This window comes from Petaurus breviceps, unplaced genomic scaffold (assembly GCF_028583685.1).
Source record: "Petaurus breviceps papuanus isolate PSGF00001 unplaced genomic scaffold, PetGlider_PUasm1.0 90752, whole genome shotgun sequence".
Taxonomy (NCBI): domain Eukaryota; kingdom Metazoa; phylum Chordata; class Mammalia; order Diprotodontia; family Petauridae; genus Petaurus; species Petaurus breviceps.
The window spans coordinates 7,464,247-7,484,040 of record NW_027187336.1 but is presented as its reverse complement, the minus strand read 5'-3'; the positions used below and the strand labels follow the sequence as shown (position 1 = coordinate 7,484,040).

Here is a 19,794-nt window from a genome sequence, read left to right as displayed (position 1 = left end):
AATATTGCTGAATGAAATTCACTCTTTGAGGACTAGAGATTCTGTTTTAGGTACTTAATTAATGCTAATTGAATGGACATATATATATTACAGACTACTGTTTGCATTTTAACTTTATAAGCATTAATTTTATATAGTTCCTTTAACCTTATAATTTTCCATTGTTAAGTAAACAATTAATTTACATTTGTTTTGGAAAATCTGAGTTTTAAAAGATTTGTTTTTTGTTATTAAAAGCATATTTTCATAACATTGCTTTAAATATATAATAAATGTAGTATTTAACATATAATTATAATTAGACATATAATACCTTATATATAATATTTAAATAAATATAATATTGTTTTAAATTGCCTTTTTTACCTGTACACCCATTTTCAAATAGGACATTGCTTGAATATTTTTGTTTAATTGGTGTCTAAAATATTATGAACAGGATTGTATTTTTTTTGCCTACAAAATGTATACTTTATTTTATATATTTTATTAAATATAATTTGTCATTTATTTAAAATAAGTTTTTATTGATGTCTTCTGTTTTTTAAACAATTGTACTTACTCCCTTTCCCAGAGAGCCATCCTATATAACAAGTAGTATTGTTTAAAGAGGAAAAAAATAAGTACAACTGATGAATAGGCTAAAACAGTCCAAAAAATGTGCAATATGTAAAACTTGTGGGGGTTTTTAACCCACAAAGGGGTGGGTTGTGAGTGTCCCCTCATTTCTTCATTTAATTACTGCTTAATCAGTATAATTTTGTTACATTCACTTTTGATTTTTTTGGTGTATGGTTTTTCCACATATATATATATTTTTTTTTTTTTGGCTTTTTGGAGGGCAATTTGAGTTAAGTGACTTGCCCAAGGTCACATGGCTAGTAAGTATTAAGTGTTTGAGGCTGAATTTGAACTCAGGTCCTCCTGACTCCAGGGCCGGTGCTCTATTCACTGCGCCACGTAGCTGCCCCTCCACTTATATTGTTGTAGTTATTGTGTATTATTTCTTTTTTTTTTTTTTTGAGGGGGAAAGGCAAGACAATTGGGATTAAATGACTTGCCCATGGTCACACAGCTAGTAAGTGTGTCAAGTGTCAGAGGCTGCATTTGAACTCAGGTCTTTCTGACTCCAGGGCTGGTGCTCTATTTACTGCGCCACCTAGCTGCCCCCGTGTATTATTTTCTTGACTGCGTCTTTCAGGGTTTATCAGTTCATGTAGATCTTCCCAGGTTTTTCTGTACAGTATTCATTACACACATAATTTCTTACAACACAGTAACATTCCATTTTATTCATATACTGCAGTTTGTTTAGCCATTACCCAATAGCTTTGTTTTTAATTCTTTGCTATCACAAAAAATACTGCTATAAATATTTTGGTGTATATTGGATCTTTCTTATTATCTTCCTTGGGTTATAAACCCAGTAATGGAGTTTATCATTCAAAGGATATGGACCACTTAATCCTTCTAAATCAGTTTCGTTAAAGCAGTGATTGACATCAATGGAGCTAACAGAAAAACTTGCTTTTCCTTCATAACAGTCTCAGGAACAGAGTCGGTAGACCTGCATTCAAATGCCAACTCTGTAACTACCCGTGAGACTGTGCAAGTGACTTAATCTTTAGGCCTTAGTTTCTTTAGCCAGAAAATGGTGGAGTTGGACTAGATGACTTGCTATGCCAGGTCCTTTCTAGTTCAAAATCTGTGGTTTTATGAAAGGCTAAAGTTGTTGGGAAGAGTTTCTAAATTTGAGAATGATCTTATTTTCTTCTATTAGTGGAGTCTTTTTTCTGTAGAAGTAAAGTGTATTTTGAAATTTGCTCATTTCTATGTGTGAATTTTTAAGTTATTCTTTTTTTTAAAGGTTTTAAAAATTATCTAATATGGGATGGCAAGTTTTTTTCCCTTCAGTTTTAAGGATATGAATATAGTTTGGAATTGTGTCTTATGCTGCATTTTTTTCTTTTTTTATCTTAAGTAGCTTTTAAAATGTGTTAAACCAGGTTTTGCCCACCCACATATTCATAAAAATTCACAAAAACTATTTTGAGTACTTTCACGTGTTATAAGCCTATATTCTTAGTGGCATGGTACAAAGAGTGTTAGACTAGAAGTTACGCAGAACCAAGTTCTTATCCTTTCTCTAGTACACTAGAATGTTAATGTCATATCTTTGAACCTATTTCCTCATCTGTAAAAATAGGGTTGTAATAACTATATTAGCTATTTTACAGTAATTTTAGGAGAATCAAATGAGATAAATCTTATGTGAAGTTTTTTTTGCAAACTTTACAGAGCTGTAAAATGTTAACTATTACTGACCTATTATAATTATTGTGGTTTTGCTGGGGTATGTAGAGTGGGTTGCTGTCACAAATACTGTAATGTTTGAATTTGGCATTGAAGTTAACATAATGCTTATCAGTGGCTTAGAGGAAATTAAGAAGTTTTTTTGTTACCACATTAAAAGTAGTTTGAAGCTGAGATTTACAAACAAAGTTGGAAAGAGATTACACTACCTTGGACAAAAATTTCACCTTTATATAATACTTCCTTTACATATATTTTGTTTACAAAGTGATACTTGATTTTAACCCTAGATGAAGTGAGACTCAGTGTTGTGATTTGTTCAGTTACACAGATAAGAAGTCTTGTCTTGAGTTCACGTCTTCTGACTCCATGTATAGTTCACTATCTATTATACCACATTTTAGGAAATAAAATATATGACTGTGTTTCAGATAGAAGTACAAGTAGCAGTGATCTACAGCTATTCCCTTTTTACCCTGCGTATTCTTGTATATGACTTCCCATAAATCAGCCAAATAATATCTACCCAGTAGATTGGAGACCTTTACCTGGACCTTTTAATATTTTGTAGGTAATAATACAGCACTTCAGTCAGCATTTGTTATCCTTCATACTCCTTGAATGATCAGTCCACCTACTCTTTTAAGTTATATATCTCTGTGACATCTTTGTTCCATTTCTCATGCATAAATCAGCTATATGCTTGCAGCTTGCTTACACATACTGTTTCTCTTCATTTCATTTTGGATCACCTAAAATTTTGATTCTTTGGAGAAAGGCATTTCATGATTTGCAGCCTTATAACAAAACTAGGAGAACATTAATGCTATCTATCTTTCTAGCTTATCTTGCTCTAGGGTGCAGTTTGGATCATTTAAAGTGCTATATAGTTTCTCAAATCCTTTCTTTCTCAAATCCTCTCTTTCCCTGTTTCAGTTCTGGCCTCAGTTTTGTAATAGACAGTAGATACTGCTTTCAGTGAATTTAAATCTTTTGATAATCTAGCACTTAATGCTTCACGTACTTACTGTGCAATACAAGTGAGCTTAAAAGTTAGGGTTTTTATAGTATCTACAGCCTAGTGTATTCCTATGTTCCTCACTACAGACTACCAGTTTGCTTGCTATAGCCATACCTTTGGTAAAAAGTGAGAATGATTGAAGATTCAACCTTATCTCCCTAGTCTTCAATAAATTTAACCTCCTTTTTCCTTTCTGGAATTTTCATTATCTCTAAATATACCCTGCTCTTTCCAGGGCTTTTTTCTGCTGTTTGCCCTGACTAGACAGCAGTGTGCCCAAGAGAAATGCAGTTAGTGGGCTCTCCCCTCTTTTCCTTATTCCTCTCTAAATCCTGTCTTTCAGGCTTTTTCCAGTTACTCTGGTCAGGAGTTCTTTGAACTCCAATTTTACCTGTTAACTATGTAATTCATTTTGTCACTTAAATCATATGCTACCCTTTGCTTAAGAGTTTTGTGACATTGTATATTCTGGACAGTATCTTATAACACAAGTATAATTTTCCATTCTTTTTTTTCCACTTAGCAATTGTACGTCTATAACTGGATCACAAGTACTTGGGAAATCAGGAACTGCATTTTGTATTTCTTTGGTATCCCTTCACTATTTAGCGAATCGTGTTTAAATATTTTGAGTCAGTGAACAAAAGAAGATTCTCTTTCATTCATGGATATAAAAAAGTCTAAGGTTTATTGATCACAGAAATAACCACCATCATATAGGAAAGAATTGCTTAGCGTGTATTTTTTTTGCCTTTATTTTTTTGGAGGGGGAAGGGCAGGGCAATTGGGGTTAAGTGACTTGACCAAGGTCACATGGCTAGTAAGTGTCTGAGATTGCATTTGAATTCAGGTCCTCCTGACTCCAGGGCCAGTGCTCTATTCACTGTGCCACCTAGCCACCCCACTTAGCATATATTTTGATTAGGAAACTATTTGATAGGAACTTTTTAATGGCAAAAAGAAAAGTTGAATATAAACTTGGTAGTTTTTCCACCTGGTAGCTCTGTCCTTCTTATTTATCTGTATCTGTATAAGTGGATGGTTCCACTTTTATTTCCTAGTCACCTAGGCCCCAAACTTTGATAGTCATCTTTGACTCTTCACTTTGCTCTTATCACTTCCATTCTGTTACCAAGTCTTGTCAATTCTAGTTCTTTATTATTTCTCTTAATAGTATTCTCCTTTACATTCCCACTGTGACAACCTTAGTTCAGGCCTTTACTGTCTTTTACTTGGCCTGTTGTAATACTTTTCTAAGTGGGCTCCATGTCCTCAGAGTCTTCCCTTTCTCGACTATGTCTTGACTTTATATAAGTTGAAAAGCACTATGAACTCATACTTCGTTTTTTTTCTCCTCTAAATGCAAGATGTTACCCGTACTAAATGCTTGGCCTTTCCAACAGCAATTTAATGTGTGTGTGTGTGTGTGTGTGTGTGTGTATATATGTATCTATATATATATATATATCTATATATAGATATAGATATATATGATTCATTTTTCTACATATGCTTTTGCCATCTTTGTACACAGATTTTGAAAAAGTTTTATACAGCTCATTAGAGAAAGTATGATGGCTTTTGTCCAAAAAAATTGTGGGTTTTTTGTTTTTCTTTTGTGTGTGTGTGGGGTCATGAACCCTTACATACTAGTAAGTGGTCATCTAGCTTTTGTTTGAAGATTTCAAGTGAGAGGGTAATTTGCTGCTTCTTGTGCCAGCCCTTTCTACTTTTGGAACACTATTTGTAGGAATTTTTTCCTTACATCAAAGCTCAAATTTGTCTTGTCATTTTGTATCTGTTCCTCCTAATCCTGCCTCTGAATCTAAACAGAACAAGTCTTACCCCTCATCTTCACAATTGCACCTCAGATATTTGTAGACAGTATATTCTACCCAAATCTTTTTTCTTGGAAGTATATTATCTTTATTTCCCTAAGTGGATTCTCATGTGACCTGAACTTAAGGCACCTCACTTTCTGTGTTGCTGTCATTTAGATATTCTCAGACTTACTGATATCTTTTCTAAAATGTGATTCCTAGAACTGAACATAACATTCTGATAGGGATCTGACTAGGGCAAAGTACAGCAGGACTATTGTCCCTTAGTCCTAGGCATTATCTTAATTCAGCCTAAGTGCGTTCTTTTTCTTGACTGCTTTATCATATTATTTACTCATTGAGCTCATAGTTCACTAAAACGTACAGGTCTTTTTCAGACAGACTGCTCTGTAGTCATACTTCTCTCATCTCATATTTGTGAAATTGATTTCTTGAGCTCAAGTGTAAGACTTTATATTTATCCTTTTTAAGTTTAGTAGATTTGGCCTGGTTCTAGCCTATCATCATACTTTATTATCCTATCACCAAGTATATTAACTGCCCTTCCAACTTTGTGTGATCCACAGATATCATAAGCACAACATCTATGACTTTATTTAGGGCAGTCCCCTGGAGACTTCTTTCCCCCTTGTAATTTTGCTATTCAAGCACTTCTGAACTTACTTACTTGTATTATAATACAGCCTCCTTTTCTCCATCTTTTCCACAAGGATAGCATGAGAGTTTTGTCAGATGCTTTACTAAAATCTAGGTAAACTCTATCCAAAGCATTTGCCTGATGTACTGAGCTTATAACCCTCTTATAAAATGAAATGAAGGTAATCTGGTGTGAGTTTATTCTTGATAGAGCCTTGCTGTCTTTGTCATTACTGCTTTCTCTTCAATATGTTTACTATAGCTTTAATATTGCATTCTAGAATTGTTCCAGGAATCAATCAAAATCACTTACACTATCTTTTCTTTTTATGTAAATTGGGACATTGTGCTTTTTAGCTGCTTGTTTACATAAAATTGAGATTCTGACTGCAGTGGGGAATAGGATAGGGATATCAACTGGTCCTATGTATAGGGAACTTCGAAGTGAGGGAGACTCCCTGTATTCATGAAGATTAGCATATATTTCATTGGGGAATTGTTTGACCTTATTTTAATTGTACTTCTACTGTTTTAGTAGAGTTGTATTTCTGAGCAGCTAAATTTTATAGAACTTAAAAACATACTTTAATTTTCTTTATGAGAGTGCTGCTACTTGAACCTTTGTAAACTGGAGATTTTTTGTAGCTGAAATTATAACTTAGAACAGTTTCCAGCTTTAAAAATTTCATTTATAAAACAGATTTGTGGCCATGAAACTATAAAATTTTTGTTTCTGTCTTTGTCTTTTGTATTAGCATAATAACAACCACATTAAACTTTGGTTAAATTTATTTTTCTAAACTAAAATATAGTCTTAGACTACTTTTCTCATTCAGATGAAATGTTTGATTACATTTTATACTCTTCTGAAAATGATTTTCTAAAGATTTTCTATTGGGAACAAAAAAGAATAAAAATAGCTATTATTTGTAATTTTTATGTTTGAAAGATGGAGCAAAGTGCTTGGTTTAGATGACTTATTAGGTTCTTTTAAGCTCTAATTTTTATAAGAAGTCATTTTACATATTAAGAATGCTGCCATATTAATACTCTGCACTGTAATGCTGAATTTTTAATGTGGAATATTTGTTTTTTGACTCCCATACTTTTCCCGCTACACCTCCAAGCCAAAAAGTATGAGTTTTCAGTTATCATCATTAATTCTCATGGTAATTTCCCCAGCTATTCACTGACTTGAATAAAAAAATTATTCCATAGAATCATTAAAAACAAAACAAAACAAACAATAGCCCATTCACTGAGCACTTACTATTTGTAAGATGCTCTTATTTTGATCTGAATTTTCAGAGAGATGGTTTCCTGCCCTTTGGAACGTTAGGTCTAGTTGGAATACATAAAAATAAATAGTATATGTTACCCTTTACTATTTTCCTGCAATATGAATTGTATGTTGGTGGGGAAGAGACTGGGTCAGTGGGACTTAGCTTCCGTTTGAGAAGAACCATGGTACATTGGAAAAGGTACAATTAAGGATCTCTTAATTGACACATCTCCACTCTTATCCTTCTTGACTTCTCTGCAGCCTTTGCCATTATCATTCACTTTTTTCTTGATACTCTTATTTCTCTGGTGTTTGGGACAGTACTCTTCTGGTTCTCTTCTATCTATCTGATCATATCTTCTCAATTTATTTTGCTAGATCTTCATCCAGGTCACTTTTATTATCTGTGTGTGTCAGAGTTCTGTCCCAGGCTCTCTTTTATTCTCCCTGTATACGTTTTGACTTGGTTATCTCCTATGGATTCAATTATCATCTCTATGCTGATGATTCTCAGATCACCTTATCCAGCCCAAACTCTGCTGACCTTCAGTCTTACATCTCCAGCTGCCTATTAGATATCTCAGACTGGGTGTCCTTTAAATATCTCTAGCTCAGCATATCCCAAACTGCCTTTGTCTTTCTACCCAATCCCTTTCCTGCATTTCAAAATTCTCAATTATATTCAGTTGTCAATTACAGTCATCCCAGCCTGCCAGGCTTGCAACCTAGGGGTCATGTTCTACTCCTCCCTCTCATAACACTCACATATCCAATCTATTACCAAGACCTGTGGATTTTTATACCTTTGTAACTAATGTCTTTTTCATATGCTCCCTTCTCCTCTGAAATTGCCAGCATCCTGGTGAGGGCCCTCATATCTCACTTCTGTACTGTTGGAATAGTCTGTTCTTTGGTCTGCCTGCTGCAAGAATCTTCCCACTTTACTACCATCCTCCACTTGGCAGTCATAGTGTTCTTCCTAAAGCATAGGTCTGGTCATGTGACTCAACAAATTCTGGTGGCATCCTGTTACCTCCAGAATCAAATAGAAAATCCTGTTTGGTGTTTAAAGCCCTTTATAACTTGACTTCCTCCTACTTTTCCAGTCTTCTTACATGTCCTGTTTGCCCTCACCCCCACCCTTGCCCCAATCCCCCCAAGGCCTGTAATGCTGTCCTTCATCTGCCCTGGCTTCCCTGACTTTCTTCAAGTCTCAGCTAAAATCATACCTTCTATAGATAGGAAGCCTTTTCCAATCCTTCTAATTCCATTGACTTCCTTCTTTTGACTATTTCCAATTTATGCCATATATTGTTTTATACATAATTGTTTGCATTTTGTCTCCTTCGTTAGATTGTGAGCTTCTTGAGACCAGGGCCTGGCTATTGCCTTCCTTTGTATGCTCCAGTACTTACTTAGCACAGTGCCTGCCACATAGTAGATGCTTAATAAATGTTGACTGACTAGATTGGAATGAAGAGGCCTTAGTTTAAAGCTGCCTCTGAGACTGTGTGAGTTTGAGCAAGTCACCTCAACTCTTGGGCCTTAGTTTTTTCCATAAAGTGAAATCTTGGAATAGAGAGTCTCTAATGCCCCTTCTAGTTCTAAATCTAAGGTTCAGTAATCATATGGTCCTTTTAAGGAAGAGTAGAACTTAAATTCCAAATGGAGAAAATGAAACAAAGAAACATAGCACAGTTTTCTAGATCATTTCATCATGTTTTTGGAAAATGAGTAGAATGTTTCAGTTGGAGCAAAAGGGTAGTATGGAGAAATAGTGGGAGACAAAAGTCAGAGAGAGACCAGATTATAGATTTCTTTGAATGCTAAACTAATGACTTTTGCCCATATGGGGCTATTGCAGGATTTTGAATGGGTTGGAGTACCTTACAATGTTTTAGGGAGATTTAACATTTATTCCCTCAACAGGCTTTCATTAAGCTCTTACCCTATACTGAACACTGTGATAGTTGCTAGAGAGAATACTTTGAAATATCTTTGATTCTGATCTCATATGAGTATAATTGCCTTTCCTATGGTAAAGTTTATGTCTCATCCTATGTGAATCTTGCCCATGCTTTCTCATAAATCACCATTGGGGATTCATTCGGTATATTGCGCATCTCTAGATATGGGCATGTTGCTTAGGGTCTGACCATTGGTTATTCTTTGCTCATATTATGTGACTTCTCTGTTTTTGGTAGTATGACTTAGGTCTATTGGAGTTTTTTATTGATAATATGGTACTGGCTACTTAAAACTACCATGTACTTCTTCATTGCTATTTAGGTGACCTAAAATTTTAATTTGAGAGTTTTGGTATTTCAAAGCTTACCATATAGTATCACCGGAAGACTATTGTTATATAATATATTGATATAAAAATATTGATATACAATACAACTCCTGTCTACTCATGAAACTTATAGTTTAGTAACAGTGGTACATAGGATAGAGTAAAAAGGGAGGGACAGGTACTTGAAAAAGAGACTTACAATAATTCTGATTTAATGAGGCACTATAATGAAGGCAGTTAGGTAGTGCAGTATACAGAGTGCTGGGCCTGAATTTAGGAAGACTCATCTTCCTGAGTTGAACTCTGGCCTCAAACATTTAACCATTGAGTGACCCTGGGCAAGTCACTTCCCGCCTGTTTGCCCCAGTTCCTCACCTGTAAAATGAACTGGAGAAAGAAATGGCAAACCCCTCCAGTATCCTTGCCAAGAAAACCCCAAATGGAGTCATGAAGAGTCGGACATGACTAAAATTATTGAACAATTAACTACTATGATGATGTCAGGGTTAAGCTGAGGAAGAGTACAGAGGATTCTGGTGTATTGCATGTGAAGGAAAAGAAAGAAGAATGAGTATAAGATGATTTGTTAAGAGATTGCTAGTTAGCACCATTGAGAAAAATAAGAATGGTGAGAAATAGGGTAATTACTTAGGATTCTTGGAGGTTTTTTTTTTAAATTTTCATTTTTAAGATAGAGTTGATTCTCGGCATGTTTGAAGGCAGAGTGGAAGGAATCACTGGGGAGACGGAGGGGGGAGGAGATTGAAAATAGTATTTATAGCTTTTTGACTTTGTCACCTTGTCTTCACATTTCTTTCCTTTCTAATCCATCCTTCATACAACTGCCAAAAACACTTCCTATTGCATAGGTCTGACTTTGTGATTTAGTAACTTGCATAGCTCTCCCCATTGCTTATAGGATAAAATACAGATTCTAGCATGAAATTTAAGTCCTTTATCTGGTTCTAACTAATCTTCTATCCTTGTTTCCCTTCACTTACTCTACATTTCAGCCAAACTGAAGTAGTTGTACTAGTTATTTTTCTCTGCCTCCGAGAATTTGTTCAGACTCTCCCATCCCTGCAAAGTTTTTCCTTCCTCATGTCTGTCTGAGATTCTTCCTCTTCTTTCAAGGCTTGACTCTGGTGTGTGCCACCATTTGAAAGTAAAGGGTTCCTGAAAGCTCTGTCCACTCCCAAAATTATCTCACATCTCTCAATATGAATAGAAACTCACTGAGGGCAGGAACTTTGTGTTGTTATCCTTGTGTCTCCAGTGCCATGTACATACATGGAACATACTTAATAAATGTTTAAATTCACTTCGATTCTAGCATTCCCCCCACCCCATCCCCTCCCAGTACACTCCCCAAGATAGGCTTTTTTTTTTTTTAACTGCCTCATAAGATTGCATCAGCTTTATTTCAGGATCAGGTGAAAATCTGTTTTATCTTTGAATGAGCGAAAAAACATTTATCAGACACTCAGTTCTAGGCATTGTGTTAAGTGCTGGGGATTAAGATAGAAAAAGCAAGACAATTTCTGCTGTCAAGCAGCTCACAGCCCTATTGGGGGAAGTCTCTCTCTCTCTCTCTCTCTCTCTGTATATATATATATGTAAGAAAGTTCAGCTTCTTGGTGCATTGAAAGGCTCCAAAGACCTTGGATTATGTAATGTAAGTAATTAAAATGATAGTGGCAGGGTACTTCAGGGTACAGAAGCAAGACAGATGATAAGGTTTGAATGATTTTAGGAGGCAGTAGTAAGACAGATAGTAAGACCTAGTTGTCCTCCTCTTATAAGGAAAAAAATGGAGTTTGGGACAAAGGAGAAATACAAGGAGGCAGGCCAACCCTGGTGGTAGAGGCTTCTGCTGCTTGACATTCCCGGTGGATTCTGGATAGGCAAGGAAGGGGTTGAGGAGAATAGCTTCTTCTCCCAACACCCATTATCCTGGATGGATTCATGAGACATTGACCCCAAGACAATTAATTTCTAACCTTAGGCATACAGTTTCAAGGCATGCTGCTTATTAAATGTCAGCCATTACATTTTTAAATTGTAATAGTCAAAAGAAAGACCTGTTTAAAATATTTAGGATGATAATAAGGGATCCACTACAGCAAGGTTCAAATTTTTAAAAATGATACTTTTCACACACTTTGTAGTACATGCCATTATATAGATTTCTTTCCCAGGGAGAGATGACTATTAAATTTCAGTATTGTAGTGAATTAGTTTCATATGCTAATGAAGGGTTTTACAGAATGCTGTCTGTTTTTTCAGGTATACAAAACTTGGATATGCTGGAAATACAGAACCACAGTTTATCATCCCGTCATGTAAGTACTCCCTCAAATGAATGCATAAACAGATTTAATATTGTTCCTGTTTGTAGTAAACTTCTGTCTAGTTAGTAAATAATTCTGCCAGAATAATAGGCATATAGTTTGCCATATTTGAAGTGTGCTACATATTTCTGACTGAATAAAGGAATTCACTACAAATCATACATTTAGAATTAAAATATATTTGAATTAAAGTTTTTCTAAAAGAAGAAAGGATAGGATTAATAGTTGTTAGAAAATATTAGTGAGGTGGTGAAGTGAATAGAGCACCAGCCCTGGAATCAGAAGGACCTGAATTCAAAACTGGCCTCAGACACTTAACACTTACTAGCTTTGTGACCTTGAGCAAGTCACTTAACCCCAATTGCCCTGGCCTCCAAAAAGAAAGGAAAATTTTAGACAAAATGTCTCCCACGTTTCCTTTCCTGAGCACCTCTTTTTTGTTTTTATTTTTAAATATTTTTATTTTTTATTATTAATTATTATATATTATTTATTATTATATAATAATTATTATAATATAATTATTATATACAATATATAATAATATAATTATTATATAATTAATTATTATTAATTTTTTAAATTTTTATTTTTAAATATTTTTTTCCCAATTACATTAAAGACAAATTTTTAAAAATTTTGAGTTCCAGATTTTCTCTCTCTGCCCTTCACCTCCCCCCTCTTTAAGATGGTAAGCAATTTGATATAGGTTATATATGTGCAGTCATGTAATACATATTTCCAAATTAATCATGTGTGAAAGAAGAAACAGACTAAATTGGGGGGGAAAAAACCTCCTTTAAAAAAAATCGTATTTGGGTTGTCTTCCTCCAGGACTGTTGACATTGCTCTTCATGGGTATGGGCAGCTTATTCCTTTCCATTACAGACACATGGAGGACTGTCCTTTGGTTTATGGTTAAGTAACCACTTTTTTGCAGAACTTGTATCTGTTGTCATTCCTTTATCTCTCATTTTAGGCTCCATTTATTTCAAATGAGGTATCCCATTTCATTATCAGTTGATATATTTTCCACCACCACAGGTTTTTGCTGATTATTTGAAGTTGTTTATCATTATGTTTCTAAAGTATATTTGTTGTCTCTTTTGTGCTTATAGCACCTCAGCTGTCCTGCTTTCTTACGTCCTCCCCTATAGCCTTGTGGAGCAGTGCTGCAAGAAGCATTCCTTGAATTTTGATAGTTTGTATACCAGGGCCATTATGGTGATGAAGTGTTATGTAATATTGAACAATGTATTGCCATTTAATCTTAAAGATGACTTAAATTTAATGATGTTTGAAGTTGTTTGTTGAGTCACTTTTAGTTGTGTCCAACTTTTTCCAACCCCATTTGGGGTTTTCTTGGGCAGAGATACTGGAGTGATTTGCCATTTCCTTCTCCTGCTCATTTTGTAGATGAGAGAGACACTGAGGCAGAGTTAAGTGACTTGTCCAGAATCACATAGTAAATGTCTGAGGCCGGATTTGAACTCATGAAGATGAGTCTTCCTGATCCCAAGCCCAGTGTTCTATCCACTGTACCTCCTTGCTGCCCCAAAGATATCTATAACATATCCTGTGATATAGCACCCCTCTATGTTTCAGGCATTTCCTTCTCCAGCTCATTTTACAAATGAGGAAATTGAGATAAAAAGAAGGTGAAGTGAGGGCTACACAGCTAGTATCTGAGGCCAGATTTAAACTCAAGAAGATCAGTCTTCTGACTACAAGCCCAATTTTCTATCCACTGCACCACTAAGCTGCTATGGTTGCAGACTGAATGCTAATAAAATTGTCTTTTCAACTGGATTTATTATTCTGATTTTGATGCTAATAATGTTTTTTAGAACTTTATTTCTGTACTTCATTGGTGTCAGGTCTTAAGTTTTAACAAAAGATGCCCTAGTTTTCTTTGTTTATACTTTTATATATCATATTATCTTTTTTTTTCTTTTTGGAGGGGGGAAGGCAAGGCAGTTGAAGTTAAGTGATGTGCCCAAGGTCGCATGGCTAGTTTTTGTGTTAAGTGTCTGAGTTCAAATTTGAACTCAGGTCCTCCTGACTCCAAGGCCTGTGCTCTATTCACTGCGCCACCTAGCCGTGCCTGTCATATTATCTTTTAATTTTGTTATAGATTACTTTTCTGTTGCTGAATGTGTTGAAATCTCTACTGTGGCTTGCCCGTGTGACCTTGGGCAAAGCCACTAACCTCTGGGTGCCTCCTTTTCCTCAAATATAAAATGAGGATAGTAGGCTAGATGGCCTTTAAAGGTTCTTCCAAGTCTTATTCTATGATCCATTGAGTTTAATGTGATGGTTGTAAGTGTATTAACAGGAATAGCTCCTTTTACATATGTGACCTTTGGCAAATCACTTAACTTCTCTGGAGCTCTGTTTCCTCAGTTGTTAAATAGGATAAGACTAGATAATTTAAGGTTCCTTTGAACTGTAAATCCTATAATACTAAAATCTCCATGGAGTTCCTGCTTTTGTTCCTAAGTAACTCCAGTGGCATTAGATAGGCTTCTACCTTTGAGGATTTAGAAGGTTTAATTTGTTAGAAAGCTTCATAGAAGTAATCTTTTAGACTTTGCATCCCATTTCTGGTCTTACATGTTCTTGCTGCTTCATTTCATATCAAAGTCCAGACTTGATTTTTATTCTTTTTTTTCTTATGAGGATATGAAATATTTATAATTTCTTTATTTCCTACAAATAACAATTGAATTTTCAAAAGTCTTTCTCACCAAACTAATTCTAAGGCTGCTGACTTAGTGTTATAATTACTTTAAAATGTTTATAATTATTTTTGTCATTTAATCAGAGTATTTCAAAGAAAGCCTGTTAGTAATACTTGGAATAACTTAATTTATTTTGAGCCACATAGATGTCATTATAAATTAGAAATATATTGCTTGTGAGAATGTAAAGCATGTTAACTGATGGTACAGATCTTCTTCATAAATCACTGGAGTTGCTGAAGGAATATAGGGAATTCTAGAGGATAATTATATCTTATAAAGATTTTCCTGTTTCTGTCTTCTTAAAAGTTTTTAGTTGGGATTAAAATGAAAAAAAAATTATACATAGTTAAAGGGCTTATAAGACTGTAGTAGAAGTGATAGCTGCTATTATATTTCATATGGTAATAAGCTTGGCACCATATTGTTTATTCCCCTTCCTTACACTTGAAAAATTACACTCAGAAAACATTGGTAAGCTAAGCCTTGTTGCTACACATTTTTGTTTATAATGCCAATCTTTTGGAGCACCATTTTCTTTTAAGAGGTATGAAAGTACTATGACCTAGATGATGAATTGCTTTTTGAATTTTAAATGGTATTCTCAATTTTTTATTTTCATACCGTTAGCAATTTTTGGTAGTTTTTAGCTTCTGTCTGTATGATAGAATATACAGAATTGCATGGCATTTTTGATTAAATACCATTTGAGAGTTTTGTCTATAGCTTTCAGAAGTTTACTAATTACACAATTTTCACCATTTCTGCCCTCATGGGTTTTAAGATTTTATTCTCAGGTCATGTAGTACCTCTCTATTTTGCTGTATACTATTGGTTTGATAAGTATGAACTTGACTTTTGGCAAATTCAAACCCTGAATCCAACTTAACCTGTCTTCTTGAATTGCCATATTTTCCAGAAATACTAAACCTTAGACTATGCAATTGTAACATTCCTTTTTATACATATATTAGCAAACAATGTATACTGAAATAAATTCAAGATAATTGCTTCTCTTCACTTGGCTTTCTAAATAACAGCGATTTGGGCAAATTTTGGGGCAGGTTTGTAGGGAATCTTGGACATATTGTCCCCTTCATATTTACAAGATTTCCTAATTCTAATAGTCAGGTGTTAATATAAAAGTTAGAAGGGACTGACTGTGGATTTAGAATTTTTCTCTTTCAGTCTTCTCTGCCCAAATTAGTAAGAATGTAAGTATTAGGGCCAGGTAGGTGGTACAGTGAATAGAGCACTGGCTCTGAAGTCAGGAGGACCTGAGTTCAAATCCAATCTCATACACTTAACACAAAAACTAGCCATATGACCTTGGGCAAGTTGCTTAACCCCAATTGCCCTCCAAAAAGCAAAAAAAAAAAAGAATATAACTATTAAAAAATGATGGTACCATAGTTGAATTCCAGATCAACCTAAATACATTCAGATAAGAACTATTTTGAATGAAGAACTGTTTAAAACTTGAAGAATTCAGAAATTTTATAATTTAAGTTTTAGCTGTGAAGTGGTATGTTAAATTTGCTAAGTTGTTTGAGAATTATTGTTGATTTTGAAAAATAGCTTTATTTTTTTTTAAATGACATTTACAACTAAATCCTTTGAGTGTTTTTAGTTTAAGTCATTGGTTCATGATTTGTAACACAAAATAATAGGATAGAAAAGTTTGAAGGGGAAAATATTTTTGCATTTCCTCTAGCTCTTTTTTGTCAGTATATTTCACCTTTATCTTTCTGGGCTTTCAGATGACTTGAGGTGGTGAAATGTCTGCTGTTTAAAATTGAAATGAATCTCGTGGTTATTGAAATACTTAAAAATAATCTTTCTGCATAATACATTTTTAGCTTCTGTAATATAATGCCAAAGGAAAGGCAACTTCCCAAGGTTCAGAATACCAGCATAGGTGCTCTCCATTTTATTCAGTGACCAACCAAGAACAGAGAAGATCAAAACATGACATCATTCCAAATACAGCATTTACTAAATGTGATTAAATAATCTCCAAGTACTACCCCACCCCAGGACCTTCCAATCATTCAATCAATTACAAAGTCCCTGTTCTAAATACTTCTCCACCCCTAGGCTATACCTTCATTTGGTCCACCACAAAACCCCTCTTCTCAAATGGAGATTAGTTTCCAAACATAGGTAAAGTACCTTCATTTGTCAATCACAGAGCACAATAAGGTCAAAAGTTCCCCACCCCTGGATCACAATTGAATCTACCCCAGAGTTACATCAAGTTTAAACACAGCACTTAATACCCAAATGGAGGTCTTTTCTTCATCTTGACAGGAGGCAAGTTCTCAGCAATCTTAGTTCCTGGGGAGACAAGGCTTAGCAAGGCCATAAGATACATTGCCAGTCCCTTCATGAATTTATCCTCTGTCTGTAGAACAGTCCTAGAACCCCTGAACACATTAGCAAAGCCCTCTCCCAGGATTTCTGTAAACATACAACAAGAAAATCCTTCTTCAGGGCTTCTCAACCAACAGAAAGGCTCCCAGACCCCTGCAACAACAGCACTGTCCCTCACCAGTGGACAGTATTCACTCTCTGTCTGCAGGACAGTCTCAGGGCTTCTTAACCAAATGCCAGGTTCAAGGACTTCTTCAACAGGACAGTCTTTCACCAGTGGACAAATCTGGCAAAATAACATCAAAACAGACAGACAAAGTACCAGCAAAACAGCCATGTCTCCTCAGTCCTTGGCAGCTCAGGGGGCAGGTCTCAAAAGTCCAGGGCAATTCAAAGCGGCCACCAGCAATCTCTTAGTCTCTCTCTCTCCACGAGGTGCTGCTTCCAAAAAAATCTTCCGCCTCTCTCTTGTCTCTCCAAATCTACATCACCAGCTCCTCCCAGTTCAGGACTTTCTTTTCACATCAAAAAGTCCATCCCACAGGTGGGATTAACAAACTCTGGGTTTTAACATAATCAATTTGAAAACCAAGCCAATACAGGGGAATCTTTAATTGCCATTACTATCACAGCTTCTTATTATATTTAAAGTTTTTTTTTCATGATATTACTTATCTGTTTAAAGTTTTATATATAGTCTCAGATGTGAGTGTTTGTGATAAAATGAAAAATTATCTTTGGTATATATATCCAGGATGGGAGTGATAAAAGATACTGTATAAGTGTAATTTGAGGAATGCTAACCTCTAACATGTCTGAGTACCTGTGTTCCTTTTTAAAAGGTATTGCTATCAAGGAGTCTGCAAAAGTAGGAGATCAAGCACAAAGGAGGGTGATGAAGGGTGTTGATGATCTAGACTTCTTTATTGGGGATGAAGCAATAGAAAAGCCAACTTATGCAACAAAGGTATGATCCTGTGGTTAGTCAAGATAAATGAGAATTTTTATTAAAAAATTTCATGGTATTTCTGAGAGTATTTGTTTTCTACCGTCATAAATTCTGTCTCTGTCACTTTCTGCCTGTTAAATTTCTTTTTAAAATTTATTTATTTATTTTTAGTTTTCAACATTCATTTCCACAAGATTTTGCTCCCCATCTTTCCCCTACCCCCACCCCAAAATAGCAAGCCTACTGAATATCCCTTCCCCCAGTCTGTTATCTCTTATAGCATCCTCCTGTTTTTTTCATCAAGAATGTTTGAAAATCCTCCATTTCATTGAATGACCATATTTTCCCCTGTAGCATTATACTCAGTTTTGCTGGATAGGTACTTCTTGGTTTTAGTTCTAGCTCCTTTGACCTCCGGGAATATCATATTCCAAGCCCTTCTATCCCTTAATGTAGAAGCTGCTAGGTCTTGTGTTACCTGATTGTATTTCCACAGTACTCAAATTGTTTCTTCCTGACTGCTTGCAGTATTTTCTCCTTGACCTGGGAACTCTGGAATTTGGCTATAATATTCCTAGGAGTTTTGTTTTTGGGATCTTTTTCAAGAGGTGATTGGTAAATTCTTTCAATTTCTATTTTGCCCTCTGATTCTAGAATATCAGGGTAGTTTTGCTCAATAATTTCTTGAAAGATGGTGTCTAGTCTCTTTTTTTGATCATGGCTTTCATGAAGTCCAATAATTTTAAAATTATCTTTCCTGGATCTATTTTCCAGGTCAGTGGTTTTTCCAGTGAGAGATTTCATATTGCCTTCTATTTTTTCATTTGTTTGGATCTGTTTTATAGTATCTTGATTTCTCATAAAGTCATTAGCTTCCAATTTTTCCAATCTAATTTTTAAGGAGTTATTCTCTTCAGTGAGTTTTTGAAATTGCTTTTCCATCTGACAAATTTGACTTTTTAAGGCATCCTTCTCCTCACTGGATTTTTGGGCCTCTTGTCATTTGAATTAGTCTATTTTGTAAGGTGTTATTTTCTTCATTGTATTTTTGGGTCTCCTTTAACAGGCTGTTGACTTGCTTTTCATGATTTTCTTGCATCATTCTCATATCTCTTCCCAATTTTTCCTCTACTTCTCTTACTTGATTTTCAAAATTCTTCTTGAGCTCCCCCATGGCCTATAACCAGTTCATATTTTTCTTGGATGCTTTTGATGCAGGAGTTCTGACTTTACTGTCTTCCTCCCACTCCATGCCTTGATCCTTTTTATCCACAAAAAAGGATTCTATGGTCTGTTTGTGCTTCTGCTTGCTCATCTTGCCAGTCAATTACTTGACTTTTGAACTCTTTGCCACGGTAGAACTTGGCTTCCAGAGAGGAGAGCTTTGTTCCAAATCACTGGGGTTTTTGCAGCTGCCAGAGCTATTAGGAAGGTACCATCTCTATAGCCCCCCAAAATTTTGGCTTACTGGCCACACACCCCAGGACCACCACCTAAGACTGTGATCCAGATCTAAGCAGGTTAAAGCAAGAGTGATTACCCTCTGAATGGTCTCTTGGTCCCCCCTACAATCTGCAGGCCAGGAGCTCTTGAGGCAGCCATGTGCTGCTTCTTGCCCAGGGACAGGGGCAGACTGTGTTCTTTCTTCCCCCTCTGTTCCAAAAGAGTTCCCCACTGACCTTTTACTTTGTCTTTGGTGTTTATGGGTTGAAAAGTCTGAAAAGCCCTACAGCTTCTGGTGATTCACCCTCCTGAAGTCTGCGCTGGCCAGCGCTTGTTTGGGCCGCACCTGGGGCTGGAACCTTGGGGCTCCTGAGGGACTGCGCTTGGCTCCCAGCGTGCTGTGATAGACCTTTCCTATTGGCCTACAGGCTGTCTTCAACAGAAGATTTGTTTCTCTCTGTCACTTTGTGGGTTCTGTAGCTTTAAAATTTGTTTAGAGTCATCTTTTTTTACAGGTATTAGAAGTGGTTGGAGCTGGAGCCCACACC

At 35.6% G+C, this 19,794-nt stretch overlaps 1 protein-coding gene across 1 annotated transcript in view; it reads left to right on the top strand.

The window, feature by feature from the left end:
- Window positions 1-19,794, top strand: part of LOC138146099 (actin-related protein 3-like) — an 80,723-nt gene that overhangs the window by 21,909 nt on the left and 39,020 nt on the right. Inside the window, 2 exon segments of the mRNA XM_069067779.1 lie at window positions 11,676-11,731; window positions 17,697-17,821. Of these exon segments, the coding sequence (XP_068923880.1) occupies window positions 11,676-11,731; window positions 17,697-17,821 (181 nt within the window).